Consider the following 21,160-nt stretch of genomic DNA (forward strand, 5'->3'; position numbering starts at 1 on the left):
TGATAAGTGTCCCATTAATCTTTTTGATCCTCCAGCTCTTGAGCATGAGAAAAGCTGATCAATTACAGCAATTGTCTCTTTAAATGAGATTTTTACATCTACTTCTTATTTTATTAATTAACTGTCTGCTTGTAAATCTGATAGAGTAGAATGCTAGCAGCTTCCTACAGCTTGTCCTGTCTTGCTGTACAATAAGATGGGGTTGTTAGCAAAATGGGCACAAAAGCACATTTATCCATTACCTGCAATAAATATATGTATTATTTTGTAGAAACAGTTTTATCTTCAGTGGCTCTTCATCCACGCCTTTTTAAATCAATTTGCTTCTTCACCATACCTATTGAACCTAGAGCTACAAGCAATGATTTTTTACTAAAGGAACATAATTCATTTTCAAAAAAAATACACGTTTGTCATCCTATCATTGTTAGTTTAGCTTTTAAGCTCATTCATATAGGGCTTGTATGAAGCAAACTGAACATTACTTTCCACCTAGCCTTTTCCTATAAGGAGACCTATAGCACTTGTATTTGAAAGGTTTTTTTAAGCTCTGCTTTATTAGATATTCACACACACACACACACACACACACTATTGTACACTATTTTGAAAATTTAAAAATATTAAGCATTTTATAAATACATTTAAATAAAAAAGATGAATTTAGAGCTTTTGCGAAGCTGCCTTGCCACACCTTTAGACACGAGCTTTAGGGACTTGTAACATTCTCATCAGAAAAGAGGCAATCAGTGCAAGCACCCCACAGTTCTTCTTGTGGCATAATTGCCCCATCCTACCACCCCGGTACTCAACCAGCCTTCAAGCCCTAGAATTACATCTTTGCCCAGTTAGGAGAAACCCCATAGGGAACCTAAACCAAAAACATTGGGATTAGTCAAGGACTGGAAAGGCCTCCAAAATCCTTGGCTAATTTTGACAGCTACAGCTGTTAAAAGTGCTTGTGGGTAAGAGTTTGCCACCCACCAAGGACCATCTTTCCCCACAACCAAGGACCATCTTTCCTCTAGCAGGGTGGATGCTTTTCCCCATCACCAGCAGTTTTCATCTGTGCAGACTATTTATGTCAAATGCTTTGTGTGGCTGTCATAAGATAGCCAGGACTCTGGGAGGCTTTCAAGCGATCCCTGACTTTCAAATAAGAGGGAAGGTCAAATTTGTATTGACTCATAAATGAACCGAGCCATTTCCTGATTTTGTTTTTCGGGGCATGGCTCAGCTTATTTCCAAGCCAATCTGATGCAGGCTAGTTACATTAAGAAATAGATCTTCATTCTCTCTGACTACTTGAAATATATTGTGCGGCCTTCTGTTTACTATAAATACAGATTTATTTATTTATTTATGGATGGAGAATGTAGAATGTAATGATGGGAAGATATCCTAACCAGTGTATGTTAATTTCTGTCATCTATTAAAAGGGCTTGACATGTTACAATTAACAAACTCATATTTTTGTTGTTAACATAATGAAATTTTGGAGATACTGCACATGGCTAAGAACTTGAAATGTTTAAGATGTCTAATCCAGGAAATTCTATGGCACTGTACGTTTTTCCTACAAAGCCGGACTCATTAGCTGATATTTGGAGCCTCCGCTTACGAAAACAGTCTAAAAATTGTACATTTTAAAAACACATCAACAGTCAAAAGTTGGACTGCATCATTTATCTCTTAATAGAGGCCAACACTTCAGCACAAAGTCAGCCATGCATTGGGGTGAAATAGTAAGTGTTAGCAAAAATGGGTGGAGCAACTGATAGCATAGTATGCTACATTTTAGTCACACCAAAGCAGAGGTTTCTGCATCCCACACTCCTACCTCTGCATCCAGGCAAGTGAGAGGCACTATCACAGTTCGAGAATATATCAGCCGGGCAAAAGCATTCAAGGAGGACTGTGAAGGGCATGGCATAGGCATGGCCTGGATATCCTCTTTCAACTTATGGGTCAGAAGAGCCCCATGCCTGTTATATACCAATCCACATACATCAATCCCATGTGAGTTAGAAAGCTGAAACTTGCTATACATGTCTCAAGATACTCTGATTACTCAGTAGGAATTAAAATGAGATATTTACCTCTACTGCAAGGGGGCATGGGCCCAATATCTTGCAACCAAAGAAGCTGCCATTTGGGAGCTTTGTAGATAGACCAAGACGACTGATCATTAGAAATAACTTGAAGTGTGACACTATAAGCAAAATGAGAGTGGGATGAGAATGTTGGTCTGTGGGAGTTCAGTTGCTTCCTTGTGCACTCTGGGTCAGCATGGGGTGGGAGGCTCCTGCAGCACTCAGGAATATTCATTCTCTCTCTTTCTCATGCCACATAAGACTATTTCTAGTGTGTTTTTATCTAGACAACAAAAATGTAATTAAAATGTATTGCACTGCAAAGCAGGGTACATACTCATAACAATAAACTGTTTTTAATCCTCTGGATATGTGGGAGATAATAATAGAGATCTGTAATCCTATGCATACTTCCTTGGGAGTAAGCACATTTGAAATTAATAGCACTTACTTCTGAGTAAGCATTAATATGATTGGGTCACAAATGAATACTGATTTAGATTGTTGCTAAGAATTATTTACTAGATTGCTCCATATTGAAGGGGGTGGGGAAACAAGTTTTATTATTTATATTTATAGACTGAACCTATGTTTTCACCTTTGTTACAGGCCTTGTTTGCATGAAGTCTAGCACCTCAGTGGTCGAGCTTGTTATGCTTCTTTGTTCACAGGTAAGTTTATTCATGGCTTTAGCAATATAATACTTGTTCTGTTGACAGCTCCGTCATACCAAAATGCAGTGTAATGTTTATCATTGTAACATTTTTGAAGAGGAAGACCCTTATTTTTCTTACATCAGTACCCATACAAGCATTCACACTCCTGCTGAAGCACACAGATATAAAACCTATGACTTTAAAAATACATTCTAATATTTCATTATAAAGCTTAATTAAAATTGCATTAGTAACTGGATAAATGGATTGGCCGGTAACTCCAATCTTAAATACTAATGGATGGTTCAGCATTAAAAAAAATCTTGCAAATGGACAGCTTATTTTGCTTGTTCTAGTATATTTCTCTTTGGAAGTATTGCTTGTGCAGTCTACTTTGCAAGCCATTTAGACTTTGGTGCTATATTTGAAATGCCATTGATAAAATAATATGAGATACAGTATCCTACTGAATCCTGGATATAGGGAAATATAACCGGGTATCTTGTAACTGGACTAGAATCCAGGAAACACGGGAACCACAGGGTGGGGAGGGGGTTAGCACACTTCAAGGCATATTTCTGAGGCTGGGGAAAGGAGGAAATCCAAAAAAGACATCAGGATGTGAGATTTTGTTTTTAGTTCTAATTGGACAATAAATACGGATTTTAACATTAAAGTACTAGAAGATAAACTGTCCTTTTATCTCCTACTAATTCAATAAGCATACTCATTTCTCCTCCATATATTACTTCAATCTCTCTCTTTCTATGATCAGTTTTAAACAGTACCTGTATTCCAAAGTACAAAATTCACGTATAAAGTTATTTTTGTGAATATAATGAATTGACATTAATTGTATACTTCCTTCTGATTTTCTAGATAGTCTTAGCTCTGTCTCCTTTTCCATCAGTTCTGTGCCTATGAGTGATTCAAATGTTTTAGCAATATTCAGAGTTGAAAGTTAATGCCAATTACGCCTAGTTTTAGGTATTTCACCCTCTTACCTGCTCTTTGCTTGTTGATTGGTAGCACTTTCCTTTGGATTCTATGAGGAAACAACTGAGCCTTTTGTTGTTGTTGTTGTTGTGAGCAGAGTGGATTTGTGGTAAAGAAAAGACATCAGTAGCAGGGCTTCTCACCAGTGGTTGAGCTTCAAAACGTCTCCTGCAGAGAACTTGGAAAATTTGTTACCTAAAGTTTAAGTCCTTAATTCATGGGAAATAGCAAAATATTCTTTTAGTCCCCCGAGTTCTCTAACAAGCAGTTCATAGGCAGATTCTTGAGCGAGAGAATAACTCCCAGTACCTTCTTACGTGCTCTTTGTTTTAACTGCATTTCACAAGGATAAAGTGGAATGCAGCATTAGGGTCTAGTGTGTTTTGATGGCCTCATCATCTAATCATAGGTTTAACATTACTCATTTGCTGGCTCCAGGAATTCCTGCCATTAAGGACTCTAGAGATGTAACTTGCCTCAAATATTGATTGAGGGGAAGAGTGAGAAATTTAAGCTCCTTTGTTATTTTTGTCTTTTAAGCATTGTAGTGGAGCTATGCAACAAACAAAGCTACACTGTGTTTTTAATTTTATGGTTTGAAAGGCAATGTTAGGTGGATGGGTACCTAACTCCCTTTTCACTTCTCCCAGTCCTCAGCCCCAAGTATCAAAGCATATATTTTATTCAAAATTTCACAAAAATAGGAATGAAATACAGGTACACAGAATTTAAGAAAACTGTTTTGATTGTGGAGTTGGTAGTTGGTACCCCATACTCCATAATTTTCTGAAGAGCAGGGCTGACCTTAGTATTAGGTAAAGTGAGGCAGCTGCCTCAGCAAGAGATGCTGGTGCAGGAGCCACCTTGCTGTTGCTTTGAAGTTCCCTGGCCATTATCCTCTACTGGAGGACTTGACATCGCCCCCCTAAACATGCTTCAGATGTGGAAGAGAACACTGCTCCATTAGCAGTGTTGAATTAAGGTTCCTCTGTCAGTCTAATCAGTTTCTGTATGTGAAATACGACGAGGCACCATCTTTTCCTGCACCTCAGGGAGCAAAATGTCTTACTGTAGAAGATCCTTCACCATCCCAACGGCCTTTGGGAGGGAAACATGTGTAAGGTAGGGTGCTATATTTTATGGCTAGTGGAAGATCATACTAATCACTTTCAACGGTGCCGTGTTTTTTTTATTTTATTTATTTGGCATCATTAATGATCATGGGAATCAACAGATTATAAGAGGTTCCTGCTCCAAGGAGCTTGCAATCTGAAAAATAGGCTTCCTGATACTTGTTTTTATTACCACTGTTATTTTATTTGAATTTCACCCTATCCTGAACCAAAGTTCCACAACAAAGTCAAAATCCAAGTATTATACAGCTGTGCAACAGTGATAAAATACTATAATGATGAAAGTAAAATAAAATAAAAACTCAACAGAGAGAGTTCACAATAACAGCCTAAAGTTCCCAGTCCCTCAAAACCAATAGCTTCACCAGCTTCTAAAAAAGTGATGGCCCATACAGCAGCTATTTTTTATTATGATTATGATTAAGCATAACTCATGATTCAGGTTCTTCGGGTTGTGATTAGGTTGTTCTGGAAACAACAACCTAGTCCATACTGTCCAAAGAACAACTGGAATTTGGAAGGTGGGTTGGTACTGAATTCCAGCTATTGGAGGAGCAACTGCCCATATGAAAGAAAGGGTTGGGACACTTCCATATTAGAGTCTAATTTACTAATCTACTACAACATAGATGCTTAATCAACTTCTACGCATTCCAACAACATCTGGAGGGCCACTCATCATTGTTCTAAGTAAACAGTTCTAAAAAATCTGGGGACCTTCCTATATGCACTTGCCTGGCAACAAATCCCACTGAGCTCAGTGTGGTTTCTTTCAGAGTAGACCGGTGCTGGATTGCACTGCTAATTAATTAAAATATTGTGATAATCAGTCAGCCTGCAAACTTAGTTGAGACGTTGAGAGAAAACTAGTTGCAAAGTGCATTACTTTATTGTTAACATTTGTATTTCACCTTTCCTCCAAGGACATCATAGTTCTTCCTTCCTCCTTTTTTCCTCACAAGAACCCTGTAAGGATGGTTAGGCTGAGTGGGGATTCAAAGCTTGGTCTCACAGCTCATTATCCAACATTTTAGTCATACAAAATGATGAATCAAATGAAGATGGGTATTTTCTTGGAAACTTAGCTGATATTTCTCTAAAATATTTCCCTACTGCATTAAAACCTTCATTTCCAATTGATATTTGTAGTCTCCCTGTGTTAAGTTCCCCATTTCGTGATACAGGTACCGTTAGACAGTGCTTGAGAACAAGAGTAGTTTTGATTTTATGTTCTAAATTAATTACATTTTGCAGTCTGATGTAAGAGTTTGAAGTATCTATCTTCAAAAAGATAGATGACCGAGAAGGCTTTTGAAAATATTTTGTTTGCATAAACGAGGGTAACAGTAGACTCTGAAAAAGGAAAGGGAAATGCAAAGTTTGTTTTCCTTTCATTTGCTACAGCAAATTAGATGCTTTTATGCTCTTTATGTTGGAAATTCCATGTTAACGACTACAGATTAGCAAGGATGTCAGAATTTTTTTCTTATCTGAGCTCCTGAATAAACTTAACATTGCCAGCGGCTCATGTCCAAGGTATGGTCTAAATTTACATGAAATATCACATTACAAACGTCTGAAGGTACATGTCATGGATAATTCAGTTCATATGGGCAGGTTTTTAGACTCCGAAGGATATGCAATCAAGTCTGTTTCCCCAGAGGAATTTAGTCTTTGTGAAAAATTCGCTTTAAGGTTTATGGAAACTCCTAAAGGGATACTGCGTTATTTGGCACAGAGAAATGGCTGTTGTTTCTTTGCATTTTGGTTGCTATTGTCCCTTTTTAATAGCTTCCCTTCATTTATGTTAACGCACTGCATTTCACACATATGAACGTGAGGTTAAAATTAGATTGATTTTGGTTATTGCAGCTACAGTGGTCCTCTGGAAAATTCGTAATATGTAATGACATGTTCAATGCATTTGAATTAAGTTAATTTTCAGGGGTGGGTGGGATTAAGATGTTGTTTTTGACAAGATCTGCCCTTTATTAGCTGGTCTTTGTTCCCTATAGCCTAGTTTTATTTATCACATCTGTGATACTGTTTTGTGGCAGATTTCTCAAATAAACCATGAAGTTTTTCTTAAATTTCTTTTCTTCTCTTTTTTAGTATAGCTCCTTCTTTGATACAGGGCAGATTTGGTTTTCAGTAATGGTTCCTTTTCTCTTTAAGAACGACAATAGCATCTAACTATTTCCAGATTGTTATATAAGTCCCCTCTTCAGAATACTGATGTACATTAGGCAAATCTTGTGAGTCTTCATCTTTCTACAAAACTGTACTGTATCTGCCAGTAGTTTTTGTTTTCCTAACTAGAAAATAAAGGTCTCATTCTTTAATACAGATTGTTCATTTATATTTTTCAATATAGTAACTAATCAGGGAACAGAGTGAAACTGTTTTGGGACCTAAAACTCTAAAACACATTTAGCTTAAATATGCATAATGTTTTCCCAAGAACATTTGACTTTTCTGATTAACCAAAAGGGACTTTTGTGTTCTGGTGATGTAACTTTCACGAAGCCCATAATCTTGAGATCTTGACTGAAGGCTTTTAAATGAAGGACCAGCACAGGGGGCGGGGCAGGGGAGATACTGTTATCGTTTTCCTTAGGAACATGTTTACTTTCAGATATTATACATTGAATACATGATCACCCTAGAGGCACTACTTGAGGATTGATGAAGAGGGATTTCACTTGTAACAAGCAAAAATGATTTCTTTATAGTTAACAGATGAGAGTCCCTATGAGACCCTCATAGGGAGGAGAACATAGCAGAATTTCAGCCCAAGAGCTAAGTTACTGTTTTGAAATTATGTCTTTACAAGAAGCTGTGGTCAATAGGTACTTAAAATAAGTGCATAAGTAAAGAAGAAGTGTTTAGAACAGTGGCTTTAAAATGTTGATCTTTAAATAGTATCACCTTTATCTCCATTAACTACGACAAATGAAAAGGAAAAATTGCATTGTGGAAAATATATTTAGAAATGGACCTGATATTTAATGGAAAAAACACAAAAGATCATTGTTACCAAAAATAAACAGTAATTGATCTAAAGCATCTAAACTCAATGCAGCTTGTCTTATCTTGTATACAGTGATTTTGGATCCAGTGCTATATCTGGATGCTCAGGTAGTGATCGCGCTTAAGAGCACATTTTACCTGCTTAGATTGATATGCCAGCTGCAGTCTTTCCTGGATTGCCAGCCATCATAATGAGAGGCATCCAGAGTAGAGTACTTTAAGGTTACTGTGAGGCAGCCTATGGGGAGTCAATTGAAACTTCCGCTGGGTCGGAAGGTGGCTACTGATGTGTTCAGAAGCAGCACTGGGAACAAAATCACACACAAATGAGTTTAGATGCCCATGTCTGTTGACATCACCCAAGAACTGAATGTGAAGACCTCAACTATTCAGTTACTGTTTATTTGTGGTAACAATAATCTTGTATTTTTACTCCTGATTTTTTTTTTTTAACTGCTAAGGCATTTGGGCCTCCAACAATAGCAATGTAGACTGTACACCTGCTCCTGGAAGACACCTGGAGGGAGTGCAACCATATTGTGAACAGGCAACTAACTAGCTGCATTTTTTTTACCTTTAAAGACATAAATTGTCTAGTTTCAAGATACTCCATATACCTCATTTTCTCATATAAACTTAGCTGTACTTTAAGATCTTCTTCATAGGCCCTGTTCCAGGTATCTCTGCTGACTGGAATGTAGTGAATGGTTATTCCTTGTGGCAGTAGTGTCTAACTCGCTCCCTAAGTTCCTTCCCTTCATTCTTATTAGATGTTAGGTTAAAGTAGTCCCCCCCCCCCAATGAGACTTTGGGACTCTCTGATTTGCTGTTTTTAAAAGGAATGGGGAACCTGTGGTCCCCCAGATATTGCTGGACTACACCCCCACAATTGCTGACCACTGGCTATGTTGACTGGCGATACAGAGAGTTGGAAGCCCAATAACATACAGAATGAAAACTGGGCATATTTGTGTGATTATGAGAGAAGGCATTCTTTCATGTATCCAGGTCCCAAACTAGACTTTCAAAGTGGCACATAATTGACAGGGGGCCAGTGGACTTGTTTAAATAGTGAGATATCCCCATGAATGGTTCCAGTCTGTAGCCTAGTGGCTGTATTTTGACAACACATTACAATAGTATATATACTCTAGGGTGATCAGAACGTGAATAGCCATAGCAGTCTTGGCTAGTGAGAGATACTCCTTAGCACAGATGCTACACACCCACACACAAAAACTCTCCCTGAACAGTGAAGTATCCATCAAGAGTGCCTCTGTATTGGGATTAAGCTCCCAGTGATCAAACCTCAACTATTCCATTACTGATCTCAGACACTGATTTGACACCTATCTAGAAGGATGCTGTGGTTGATGGTATTGAAATATGTCCATGAGATTAGCAGGACTGCAGTCCTGTGTCCTTCCCATGGCACAGATCATTCATCAAGCAAGGCAGTTTCGGTACTGGCACTAGGTCTGAAAGCGGATTGAATGAGTTAGAAATTGTTTAACAAATAAAATTAAAATAAGGTTTTGCCACATATTTAGCTCCAGCTAGTTAAAGACACTTGGATAATGCAAGCAGGAGTACTTTGGAATGATGTAAAGGTCATGCACAATTAATCATCCCAATGCATATAATCTTAAGCTTGGTAGAGCTAAGTGGCAGGAGATTTATAGGGTTTAGACAAGTGCTTCTGAAACCCAAAGGCAAATCTCAAGTATTTTATTAAGCCTTTATTTGTGGAGAAACAAATAACATATAAAATTTACACCCTCCAAATAACAAGATTTGTGATATTGTCAAATCAAAAGGTGATGTTGCTTCAAGAGGTGAAAGTTTTCCATTAGTCAGGGGGTGTATTTGCTCCTAGTAGTTATGATTTATCAAGCCAGCAGTAGGGATGGGGGAGAAATTTGACTTGGTTTGAATTTTAAAGCAAATCTATCAAATTTTCACTTTTCAAAACAATTATGAGAATGCTCTTGAATGATGCTGCATCTCAGGCATTATTGGGTGAGAAGATAGCCACTGAGTAATTTTTCAGTTTGACTTCACAGGGGAAAGAGAATGAAAGGGAAATGGTAAGAATTAATAATACTGTTATAAATTGGATTCAGATTTTTTTTTTAATGAAGCAGTGAGAGAAATCCCTTTTAGACATGGTTCAGCAAGTCAATAATTTCTTTCTAGAAAATTTTCTAGAAAATTCTTAGTGCTGGTATGGTATTTCTCCAAAATGTCTTTCTATCCTGATATCTAAGAGTCCAAAATTGGGTCATGTAACGACTTCCTGGGGACACGGGTGGCCCCACGATGGGGTGAGCTCCCGTTGCTTGGTCCCTGCTCCTGCCAACCTAGCAGTTTGAAAGCATGCCAAAGTGCAAGTAGATAAATTGGTACCGCTGTGGCAGGAAGGTAGACGGGGTTTCCATGCGCTGCTCTGGTTCACCAGAAGTGGCTTAGTCATGCTGGCCACATGACCTGGAAGCTGCTATTGGCTCCCTTGGCCTTTAATGACTTCCTGATTTTTATAATTTCATGGCAATATGGATACTTGTGCTACCTTTCACATTGTGTGTGTGTGTTCATTTATTTAAATCTATATCCCATCTAATTTTCAAAAGACATTCAGGGCAGTTAACAAAATCATAAAAATAAGATATAAAATAGTTCCTTCCCCCGCCAGCTCCTTTCTCCACTCTTTTATCCTCTCTTGCTAGTAAAACTGAATTACCGAGTCACGAAATGAAAAAGTGTCACCAATATGAAAAGTTTGGAAAGCTCTTCTCCTCTGTGCATTGGAGGCATTCAAACGCTTAGGAAACCCAAGTTACTTACAAATGAAATCATTTTTACTTCAGTGTTGTTATATAGAATATCTGTTTAATGCAAACTATGGATAAGTTGCTGTACATAATATTGAGGCGGCGCAGTCTCTGCCTAGAGGGCTTGAACTTTGCAACAAAGGGGCAATGCTCATTAGGGCGAGATGTCAGAGGCTGTCAAATGGGAATTAGGTGTTGAAATAACAAATTCTGGTATTTCAGAAAGGAACATTGTTGTTTTTCATTACACAAATACAGATTGATTGAATATTATTATTATTATTATTATTATTATTATTATTATTATTATTATTTTAGTATTATTATTTTTGCTATGTTCCTGATGGATCAGGAAATTGTCACTTTATTACAACTTTACTAGCACCTGATTCACACTGCTTGGAGAAAGTTTATCTCGTGCGCTGTGGTTACTGGATAGTTCTGCATGTTTATGAAAACACATGTTACACCACTAAAATGTGGGAGGGGTATCACAAAATGGTAGTGTTTGCAGAAGATTGCTCGGCTGTGTAATGGAAGGTTAGAGAGGTGTAAATAGGTCTGAATACCTGGGTTTGAAAATCTTGGATAAAGGGGGAGATTGTATAGTGTTGGCATACAGAGATGAGCAGTCATCACGGCTACTGCATGGACACATGACTTAGTGATAGGAAGGACTTTGGGAACAAAGTACATATTCTTCCATGATTTGGCCAAACAGTTAAAAACCCTTTATGTTCAGCATATGATCAGATGGAGCTGCCCTTCCCATTGCTAGTGCTTTCCTAGAAAGGGCTGGGATAGAATGGGAGCAACACCAGGGCAGCACATGTGTACCAGGGAGACTGTTGCCTTGCCCTGCCCCAGTCCTTCCTAGGTAAACAGCAACAATGCTGGCCAGAGATTAGCGCTAACTCATCACATGTAGCTCTACTGCTTTAATTGTTATATGAAATCGTATATGTCAAATAATTCTGTGTAGCTTGTGGCAGCCTTTGGCTATGTGCAATAAAACTGACTGAGACTGAAAACGTATATTTTTATTTTATTATTTTATTCTTAATTTTAACTGATTTTAACATTTGTATCTCTTTTGTGACTTCATTTAACACCCCTTAGAAACTATGGAGTTCAACAATATATCAGTTGTTTAAATAAATTGAATTGCAGTACAGTGGTACCTCTACTTACGTTCATGTCCGGTTACGTATCCTTCAGGATACGTACACAGCAAACACAGAAGTATTTTCCCGGGATTCACTGCACGCGCATGTGCAGAAGCAGTCCCTCCGGTTGCGGAAACCTCAGGATCCGACTGGAGCTCCGGAATGGATCCCGTCCGCAACCGGAGGTAAGTAATTTTTACCATGGAACGCTGCCTAAGTGTGTTGATGTCAAAATGTATTAATTTCCAGAGAGGGAGTTACTTTTTATATTAAATGAGAAGAAAATTGTAGCAATTTTGGACTAATAGGATAGAATAGCTCTTCAAAATAGAATACTGTCCTGCCCATTCAGCCTGGTCTGGTTTGGGCAAGAGCAGTAGAACCACCACTCCAGAGATGGGCTACATGGGGGAGCAGAACCATCTAGTCCATTTATGCTTGTTCCACCCCTAACTTCCTCTTTGTCTGGCTGTTTCAGCACTTTTCTTCCATCAATGGAGCACGTTTTTAAAATAGGGCAATCCTGGTTGCAATGGTAGGGCTGTGTGAGGAACTAGAAAAGCCAGTGCTGAACATTGATGAGTACTCAAAGGTGGCAGTATGGTGAAGGGGGATTCCCTTGATGGTTCTTCTAGGATCTGGAGGATGGTACCCTTATTCTTGCAAAATGTTCCAAAATATATTTTATATTCTCTTTTATGACTTTGGAATTCTGAACTGCTCGTCAGTTAAATGCCTCTTTCTTTTAACAATAGTTAGTCACAACATTTACATGATGCATCTTAAATTAGTAGATTGCTTTCATATTTTGCTTAAACATCTGATGCATTTTTACAATAAATATAAATTTCCAGTATGTACTGTTACAATGCAGTGGAAGAATGGAGACCTTGTGAAGAGTGAGCATATGGTAACCAGAGAAATCCTTGTAAAACACGGATGAAATAATCTTTATACATCAAAATTAAATACTTTCAAAATTAATTGCTGCTTTTTTAAAAAGGTGGTTTATTCTTCCCCTTTAGGAATGGCAGAATTCTATACAGAAGAATGCAGGACTTGCTTTTATTGAGCTCATCAATGAAGGAAGGTAATTAATTTTAAAGCTTTTGGACAAGTAGTCATTTTGTATCTAATTCCTTTGGGTGATAATACTTTCACCATCTGCTCCAGGAAGACCAGAGGACAAACTATTTTAATTAAACAGTTTAACAGCAGGGAAGCTTTGCTTAGAAAATACTTCTCTAGTTAATACATAAAATACTGAACTCAAATGTTTATTTATCTAAGAACACCTATGCAATAGTTTAAAGTTGCTTTGAGATTTGAACCACCATCTTTAAGCAGCAAAGTCCACCCCACTCCAGATAGAATCTAAGAAACCCAATCTGCAAATCCATCTGCCGCTCCATCTGCTTTGGAGTACCCTGCACATCATATAGTAAAGTGTATTTGTGCAGTTAATGACAGAGCACTATTTTTTATCATAATTCCCTATGTTAGTTTGAGGTACTAGATTATAAAATAGATACTTTATGCATGCCAGTTCGTTGTGATGACAGTTAGAACTTTGGGTGCAATCCAGATTAATTATGTTTTAATTTGAATTATGTGGAATGTGACTTGCACTAAGTGATTTTAATGTTGATGCTACTGAATACTCTGTTTTAACTCCCCCCCCCCTTTTGAGGCACCTTTTTAGTTAAGCTGCCAAGAGGACTATTTAAATTTGAGTTTGCCATATCTACGTATATTTTTGTTGACCTATTGGAGTAGTATGTGTAATCTAATCATATGGCTATATATGGAAATGAAGAAAGTATCCCTTCTAAAAAATTGTTTTTAAAGTCTATTTTTTTCTGAGGGTATAAGATTAACAAGGGTGAAATGTAAGATCTCAAATTTATAAAACTTAATTTACAATCACTTGTGTGATACGTTTGAATAATACAGTAAGTGTAGTCAGAATGAAATATGCCACTTTTTGTAAATGTTTATAAACTTTCTGAGCAAAGAAAATTCCTCACACTATTTTGTGTGTAGAACCTGCACTGATAAATCACTTATATCCACATGGATTTACTGTAATCTTTGTGCCAGAGGTCAAAGACTGCACTAGAGCTTTATCACCATTAGAAGTCTTTGGATGCAAGATCAGAACATACATTAGCTAAGCAAACAAACGAAGAAAACGATCTCCCCTTTATGCCCTGGAATATACTAGGGGCTTCTAACATTTGTTAGTGGCATGATTCCTTTGCATGGTTTTGTCACATGAGACAATCAGATCTGTTGGTATATTTGATTCTATACTATAAGCACTAAACGAATCAAAATTTATTTATTGTGTGATTTTTTAATGTATGGCTACATAAATTCAGTAAATAAAATATTTTCATTTTCTTAGTTTCTGATCATTAGCTTTTTAGGGGGAAAGTTGCTGCTTTTGCTGATGTGAGCATAAATGAATGAAAACAAAATCTCTGTAGTCATATTTTTCTAACCCATAGTTTTAACCAAAATACCTATCAGATCATATGCATATAATTATTGCTAAAAGACTACTTTTTCTGTCCTGAGCTTTTGATATTGCCCTCCTGGTGGCAAAGAGGAAATTGTTATAAATATTTATTCTTCTTAATAGCTAAAGTTTGAATGCAATTCATCAATCATAGCTAGAGAATGCAATTGTGCAGTTGTCAACAATTAACAGGACATAAACAGTTGATGAATGTGCAGTAGAATTAAAGTGCTCCCTTGAACAGCCTGAAATTATAAACTGGATCATTTAAAGGAATCCAACAAAAGAGCTTTATAATTAAAACAAAGCAAGGTTAATGGAATGTAAAATTGCATATAATTACTATGCATTTATGATTGAATTTTAAATTATGAATTGAAGAACACTGCAAAAGAATTTGTGAATTGGATTTGGAATCCCTTTCCAGTTGTTATTTTAATTTCAGTAAGGTTATATAATCAAGCAAATCTTAGAAAAAACTGGCATCTTGCTTTACAGAATTAAACATTTTTGATTGCAAATTAGGCTAAACATAGAAAATTAGTAGGAGAACTAATTAAGAACTAGAAATTAGTAGGAGTAGTAGGAGAAACCAGTAGGAGAACATTTCAATCTCCCAGGACATTCTATACAAGATCTCAAAGTAGCTGTTTTACTACAAAGGAATTTCAGAAATAGACTGGAAAGAGAAGCTGCTGAATTACAACTTATCACCTAACTCAAAACCATGGAGAAACCTGGTCTGAACAAAGACCTTGGATTCTTATCTCATTATACATGACAAAGCCATTTTTCACCTTTTCACCCCTTGCTTTTTCCTGTAAGACCTATTGCAGTCGTTAAGAGTCGTCAACAGGCTCATCACAGGCTATCTGCCAATCACCCATTCCCACCACCTTTCTGAGTAATACCCCTCCCCACCTTCCCACTATATAGAAGGGTCTGGAAACTTCTGTTTCAGTGTATCTGAAGAAGTGTGCATGCACACAAAAGCTCATACCAAGAACTGACTTAGTTGGTCTTTAAGGTGCTACTGGAAGGAATTCGTTTTGTATAGAAAATTAGGGTTGGTTTAAAAAAAAAAAAAAACAGTTTCAAGTATAAAATCAGTACAATAATCAGAGAGTATTCCCACAGCTTTCAGCATGCCCAGTGGATTTGTGTTTTGTTTCATTACTTCTATAAGCAAGTCATTTTTAAAACTGCCTGGGAAACCCCACAGAGTTTCCATGATTCTATGGATCAAGACCTAGATAAAGTTATAGCGATACTCTTACTTTAGGATATGGGCGAGGATCCAAAGAACTACTTATTCACAAGGCAGTGTTATGCATGAAGCGAGCTCCAAGTCTGAATGATAGAAGATGATGCAAAAATGGAATATGATGTATCTTCACCTGCACAAATGGTACCAACCTGTAGCCAAGTCTGTGTCACTTACTCAGATCCAAATGCATAAATCTTGTGTCAACATTTCTAACTTTTCTTCTTTAAGAGCATTCTTTGTCATTTTGACAAGCGCTGTAAAAAGTACATTTATTTAGATCTTTATGGTACAATCCTATACTAAAAGGCAAGTCCTATTGAGTTCAGTGGGCTTATTTCCTGATAGGTGGGTATAGGAGTTACTTTGAAGTTAGAAGTGAATATGTTTACCACTAGCCTAAAAAAAAAAATGTGCTAAGCATTGTTTGGATGCACATTCTATTTAATGTAGGCGATTTGGCCAGTGTGAAGTTCTTGGGGGCATGCACCATGCATAGAGCTGCCCGTAAAATTGAATGGAAACATCTTTGACCATCCAGAACCTTTGTGTGCATTGATACCCACCCATGCACCAGAGTTTCCGGATTAGGTTGTATTTGTGTATTGCAGGTGGTGTGGTCCAGTAGAGGGATGTGCAATGGTGTAGTTTGCTCCAATGTTACATTTTAGAGAAGCATAGGCAGGTAACATGTAAAAAGAAGAAGGAGCTAGTTTTCCACAGGCAACCAGTATGTTTCCTTTGATCGGCAATATTCCTAAGAGCACCTGCCAAACACTGTAGAACAGGGCTAGGCAATGGGTGGCCTTACAGGTGTTGTTAGAACTACAACTCCTGCCATTGCTGTTCATGACCAATGCTGGATTTATGTATAAGCTAAACAAGCTATAGCTTAGGGCCCCACTCTCTTGGGGGCCCAAAATTTTTTTAAAGGAAAGAAAAAACTGGATGTACTTTTCCAAAATATAAGATAAAAAACAAATAAAATAAAACCTATATACAGCAACAGTTGTTTTGTGTTGTATAGGTGCCTGTGATGTAAGTAACGGGCTCTGCCTGCTAGCCTGCTCCCAAAAATATCACTGGTTTGCTCATTTCTATATATAGGGTGCCTACATTCTTCATGGACTGGCAACATGCGCAAATGGCTTTAGATACCTATTGGGTCTATAAATTACCATATAGCATATATTCAACACAAAAAACAGTGAGAATTTGTTGTTGACAAAGGACAGCTGGACATATGAAGGGCCCCATTACCTTCAGTAGCTTAGGGCCTCATCAAACCTAAATCTGGCCCTGTTCATATCTATGTGGACTGGAGATGTTGGAAGTTGGCCGTGTTTTTTTCTAGCAATATGCTGTGCTGACACCTTTTTTTTCTAGAAAAGAGCACTGGAAGTTGGCATCCAACAACATCTAATTGGCCACAGCTTGCCCAGCCCTGCTGCAAGATCCCGGAGTTGAATGCCTGCATTCTTTGCAACATGTTAAGAGATTGTAGCATAAACCTTGCAAACAATGCAGGGCAGTGACTTTGAATGGCGCAGTATCTGAGGCCATACTTGAAGATAGGGCAGAATATTGAATGGGCAGTAGTTTAAATTTGCATTTTTTGTGACAGCCCATTTTAGGCCATCATGTCTCATTATGGCACCAAAGTGCACATTATAAAGAAGGAAGCTTCTAGTAGAGAACATTACTTTTTCTGCAGCTTAGATTTTTTCCTGAAACGTCTTCCTTTGAAGAACAGATACACAAAGGCAGGATTTTCAAAGCACTCATCACTGGCTTAAATCTGCTTCTGCTGAAGTCTGCGATAACACATTTATTGTGTTCTGTTGGATCAGACTTTTAAGCCAGTATTAAGCACTTGCATTCATCCAGAGAATAGAGTTGGTTTCTGTTTTGTTTAAGGGAAACTGAAAAGGGAGAAGAAGAGATGATTTCAATCATCCATGATTTTGTATAGTGGAATTTTTAAAAGTTTGTTTTGTTCAAATTGTCATTGGCAATGAACAAAAACCTATGCAATTACAAAAGGTGTGATATGGCATTTATTTATTTATTAAAATTATGATCTATCATTTACCAAATGCTTCCAGGATGGAAATATGTAACATAGCTAAAATACTGTACAAAAGAATCAAAACCAAAATCAAATATGCATAGAACTGTGAAAATCATCATTAAAATAAAGTAAAGTAACATGTTGAAATGAGGTAAGGATCATTACAGCTGACTGAATGGTATGGAAAAAAGTATTTGGTTGCTTTCTCCGGACATACATAATCCAAATAAAACAGTTATTTATAACAACTACTAATTAATTATGGTAATTATGGCAATTTATGTTGGTGGATTTTGTCTGATTTTATAGATCAGTTTATTACCAAATTATTGTTTTTTTTCATGCTAATATAAACAAATACAGTTTCATGTATCTTTACATTTTATGTATGAAATGTTTTTAATGAAGATACATTAAGACTGATTTCAGTTAACTTTTTCTCTCCAGACTATTGTGTCATGCAATGAAGGACCATATTGTACGTGTTGCAAATGAGGCGGAGTTTATCTTGAACAGGCAGAGAGCTGAAGATGTACACAAACATGCGGAATTTGAGGTAAGTCCGACAGCTGATAAAACTCTGATTTTTCTGTTTTCATTCAGCTAGTATTTACACTGTAGCCTTTCCTTTCCTCACTTCCCACTTTGAGGTCCTCGTAGCTCCCCAAATCCGATCCAAAGGACCACCCTACATGCTTGCAGAATGAGACTTCTTCATCCTTTCTTGCCCCCTGTAACTCCCTACACACTCCTCAAATCCAATCCAAACAGTTTCCAAACTCTTCAGAGCAGATTTGGGGGGCACATGGGGTTGCTGGGGAGAACAGAGGAAGGGGAAGTCCACTCACATGTTGTGGGATACCACCCTGTGACATTACACTCTACTTGAATAACTGATAATTTAGTCATATAATTCCAGTGATTGCATTAGTACATTCCTCTTTTCAAAAAACACTAGTTTTTTATTTTGAAAAATGCTGTGAAAAGTCATTTATTTAGACTTTTGGTGCACTCTGATACTCCGAAGGCGGTCCCACTGAATTCAATGAGGCTTCCTCTCGGGCAAGTGGTTTTAACTGGGATTATCAATGCAATGGTCGTTGGTGCACGTGTGCCCACCAGTGCCTTTCCTTGTGCACACAGCAGCCCTTCCTCACCCCACCCTTTTCTACATTGCAGTTAGGCCTTGAAAGAAGCCTTGTATTGTAGCCAACAAAATACATTCTCAATCCTATGCGGTGTGGGTGTTGGAAAGGGTTACAACCAACAAAGGAAGGCTTAACTTACCTGTCCCCAGCTGTGATTCACACAAACCCCCCAAAACCCCTGTGCCACAATTAGACTCCTGCAATGCAGGAATCTTTTGCCCAGCTCATTGTCCCAAGAATGTTGGAGCTCCTTGGTTGTAGGTTTGCAACCTTAGGCTGCAGTTATAAGCACACTTACTAGGGAGTAGGACCTGTTAAATACAGTATAATTTATTCCTAAGCCAGGCTTCCTCAACCTCAGCCCTCCAGATGTTTTTTGGCCTACAACTCCCATGATCCCTAGCTAGCAGGACCAGTGGTCAGGGATGATGGGAATTGTAGTTTTAAAACATCTGGAGGGCAGAGGTTGAGGAAGCCTGACCTAAGCTGATGTACTGTCACTATTGATGCACTGTTGAGTCACACTAACTTTCAACCACTGGAGGAATAGCAATAATCTATCATGAAATGTCACATAAGATCAAGGATTGGGGGGGGGGGTTGGGTTGTGTGTGAGATGACGTTTATTGGCAACATTTGGCCAGCTCTTCACTGCATCTTTCTTATACGGTTTTGTTCTTTTCAGCATAGATTGAAAACAGAACTTTCCCTGATATTTTCTTTCTCAGTATATATAACCTTTACTTTATTCTGTCATCTGAGACAGCAGTCACTTGTCATATGGGATTGCAACAAATTTATTACGAAGCATATTCTGGATATTTTGAGTTTAGGTATTAAAAAAAAAATCACATTTACAATTAAGTGTATGTCAGAGTGAGGTTTCATATTGCTTCAACAGTAAATAACATTTGATATTTATCAGAGCATCATGCAGTAAACCAAGATGACAGTAGAAGATTGAGTTATCTGCCCTTTGAAGAATTTGTTGCGGTATAAGATCTGTCAGAACCGTAGACAAAATGAGAATATTCGATTAGCTTCCAGCTTCAGTTAGCAAATACAATTTAGAATATTAACCAAATTCCCTTAAGGGAAAAACCTAAGTCAATTTTCTAGTAAGCAAACCAAGATCTTTCTCAAATGTGAGATTCTTCAAATTTTTCTGTTATCTTGCTATTTCAAAAATACGATACTTTGGACTGGCAGTATAAAACCTGTTACTTGAATTAATATTAAGAGAAGTATTTAAATAACCATAGTTAGAGATGTACTTCTAGACATACTTCTGAGTTACAGACTTGTGTCCCCAGAAAACCTGTTCCAGAAAATTCAGAGTAGGTGCACAGAGAGGGAGAAATCTGGAATCATCTTGATGCACTCTTAGTAGCCCTTGGATGCACATGCATATAATTCTTTGAGTCCCTGCCTAAAAGGGCAAGGCATATGATTGTGACATTTCTAAAGTACAGTACAGCCACATTTCAGATGCTTTTGATCTTTATATTTGTTTCTGTTTCTACATTCGTGCATGCATTTTTTAAAATGAAAAATCTGCTAGATACATAAGACTCAATTTCATATTTATTACTTATTTTGCTTCTGTTTTTGTTAACAATTATTCACTGTGTGAAAATCTTTTTAACCAAGTAATACAGTTAAATGTTTCCTTTTCACTAACCTTCCTTTTTGATGTTGTAAAGGTACAAAATCTGTATGGTTTGACATAACTCTAGCTGTAGAAACTCTCATTTCGTAAATGTTATTGAGAAAGTCCAATTACTGTATTCTAGAACCACAATTTCCACAGTTAACATTCATTCATTCTGTTAGCTTCTGTAATTGCTCAGAATGAAAAATGAACATTTGATTTAACTGTCCAATGAGCTGATGAAATATTAACCTCATTACAGAAGAAGATCATTGTACTAATTGGTGCTTCTTGGTACAAGAAGATAAATTGAAAAAATAATTAACCCCATAATGTCTGTGCTCTCAAAATAAATTTAGCTAAACTTTTAGCATTACATAATGGGTAGAATATGCAGGATGCACAAATATATTTGCATGCATGCACACACATACAAAAACACACACACTGCTTAGTATATAGTTTACTGACTGATCAGTAGGAAGTAAACTTAGTTCTATTCTCCAGTGTTCTGCCAATGGCCGTTTACTGGTGCAATGCTGGGGAGAGGTGGTTTGCGGTGTCGGCACAGCCTGGCAGGGACCATCTTTTCTGCCTTGC

General features: G+C 37.4%; 1 protein-coding gene across 3 annotated transcripts in view; it reads left to right on the forward strand.

Annotated features, from left to right (window-relative positions):
* NBEA (neurobeachin) overlaps positions 1–21,160 on the forward strand; it is a 350,651-nt gene that overhangs the window by 121,353 nt on the left and 208,138 nt on the right. For all 3 annotated transcript variants that reach the window (XM_081860054.1, XM_081860055.1, XM_081860053.1), the window contains 3 exons: positions 2,703–2,764; positions 12,931–12,995; positions 18,209–18,317. In XM_081860054.1, the coding sequence (XP_081716180.1) occupies positions 2,703–2,764; positions 12,931–12,995; positions 18,209–18,317 (236 nt within the window). The remainder of the gene's footprint in view (positions 1–2,702; positions 2,765–12,930; positions 12,996–18,208; positions 18,318–21,160) is intronic.

This window comes from Podarcis erhardii (assembly GCF_964252035.2).
Source record: "Podarcis erhardii genome assembly, chromosome: 4".
Classification (NCBI taxonomy): domain Eukaryota; kingdom Metazoa; phylum Chordata; class Lepidosauria; order Squamata; family Lacertidae; genus Podarcis; species Podarcis erhardii.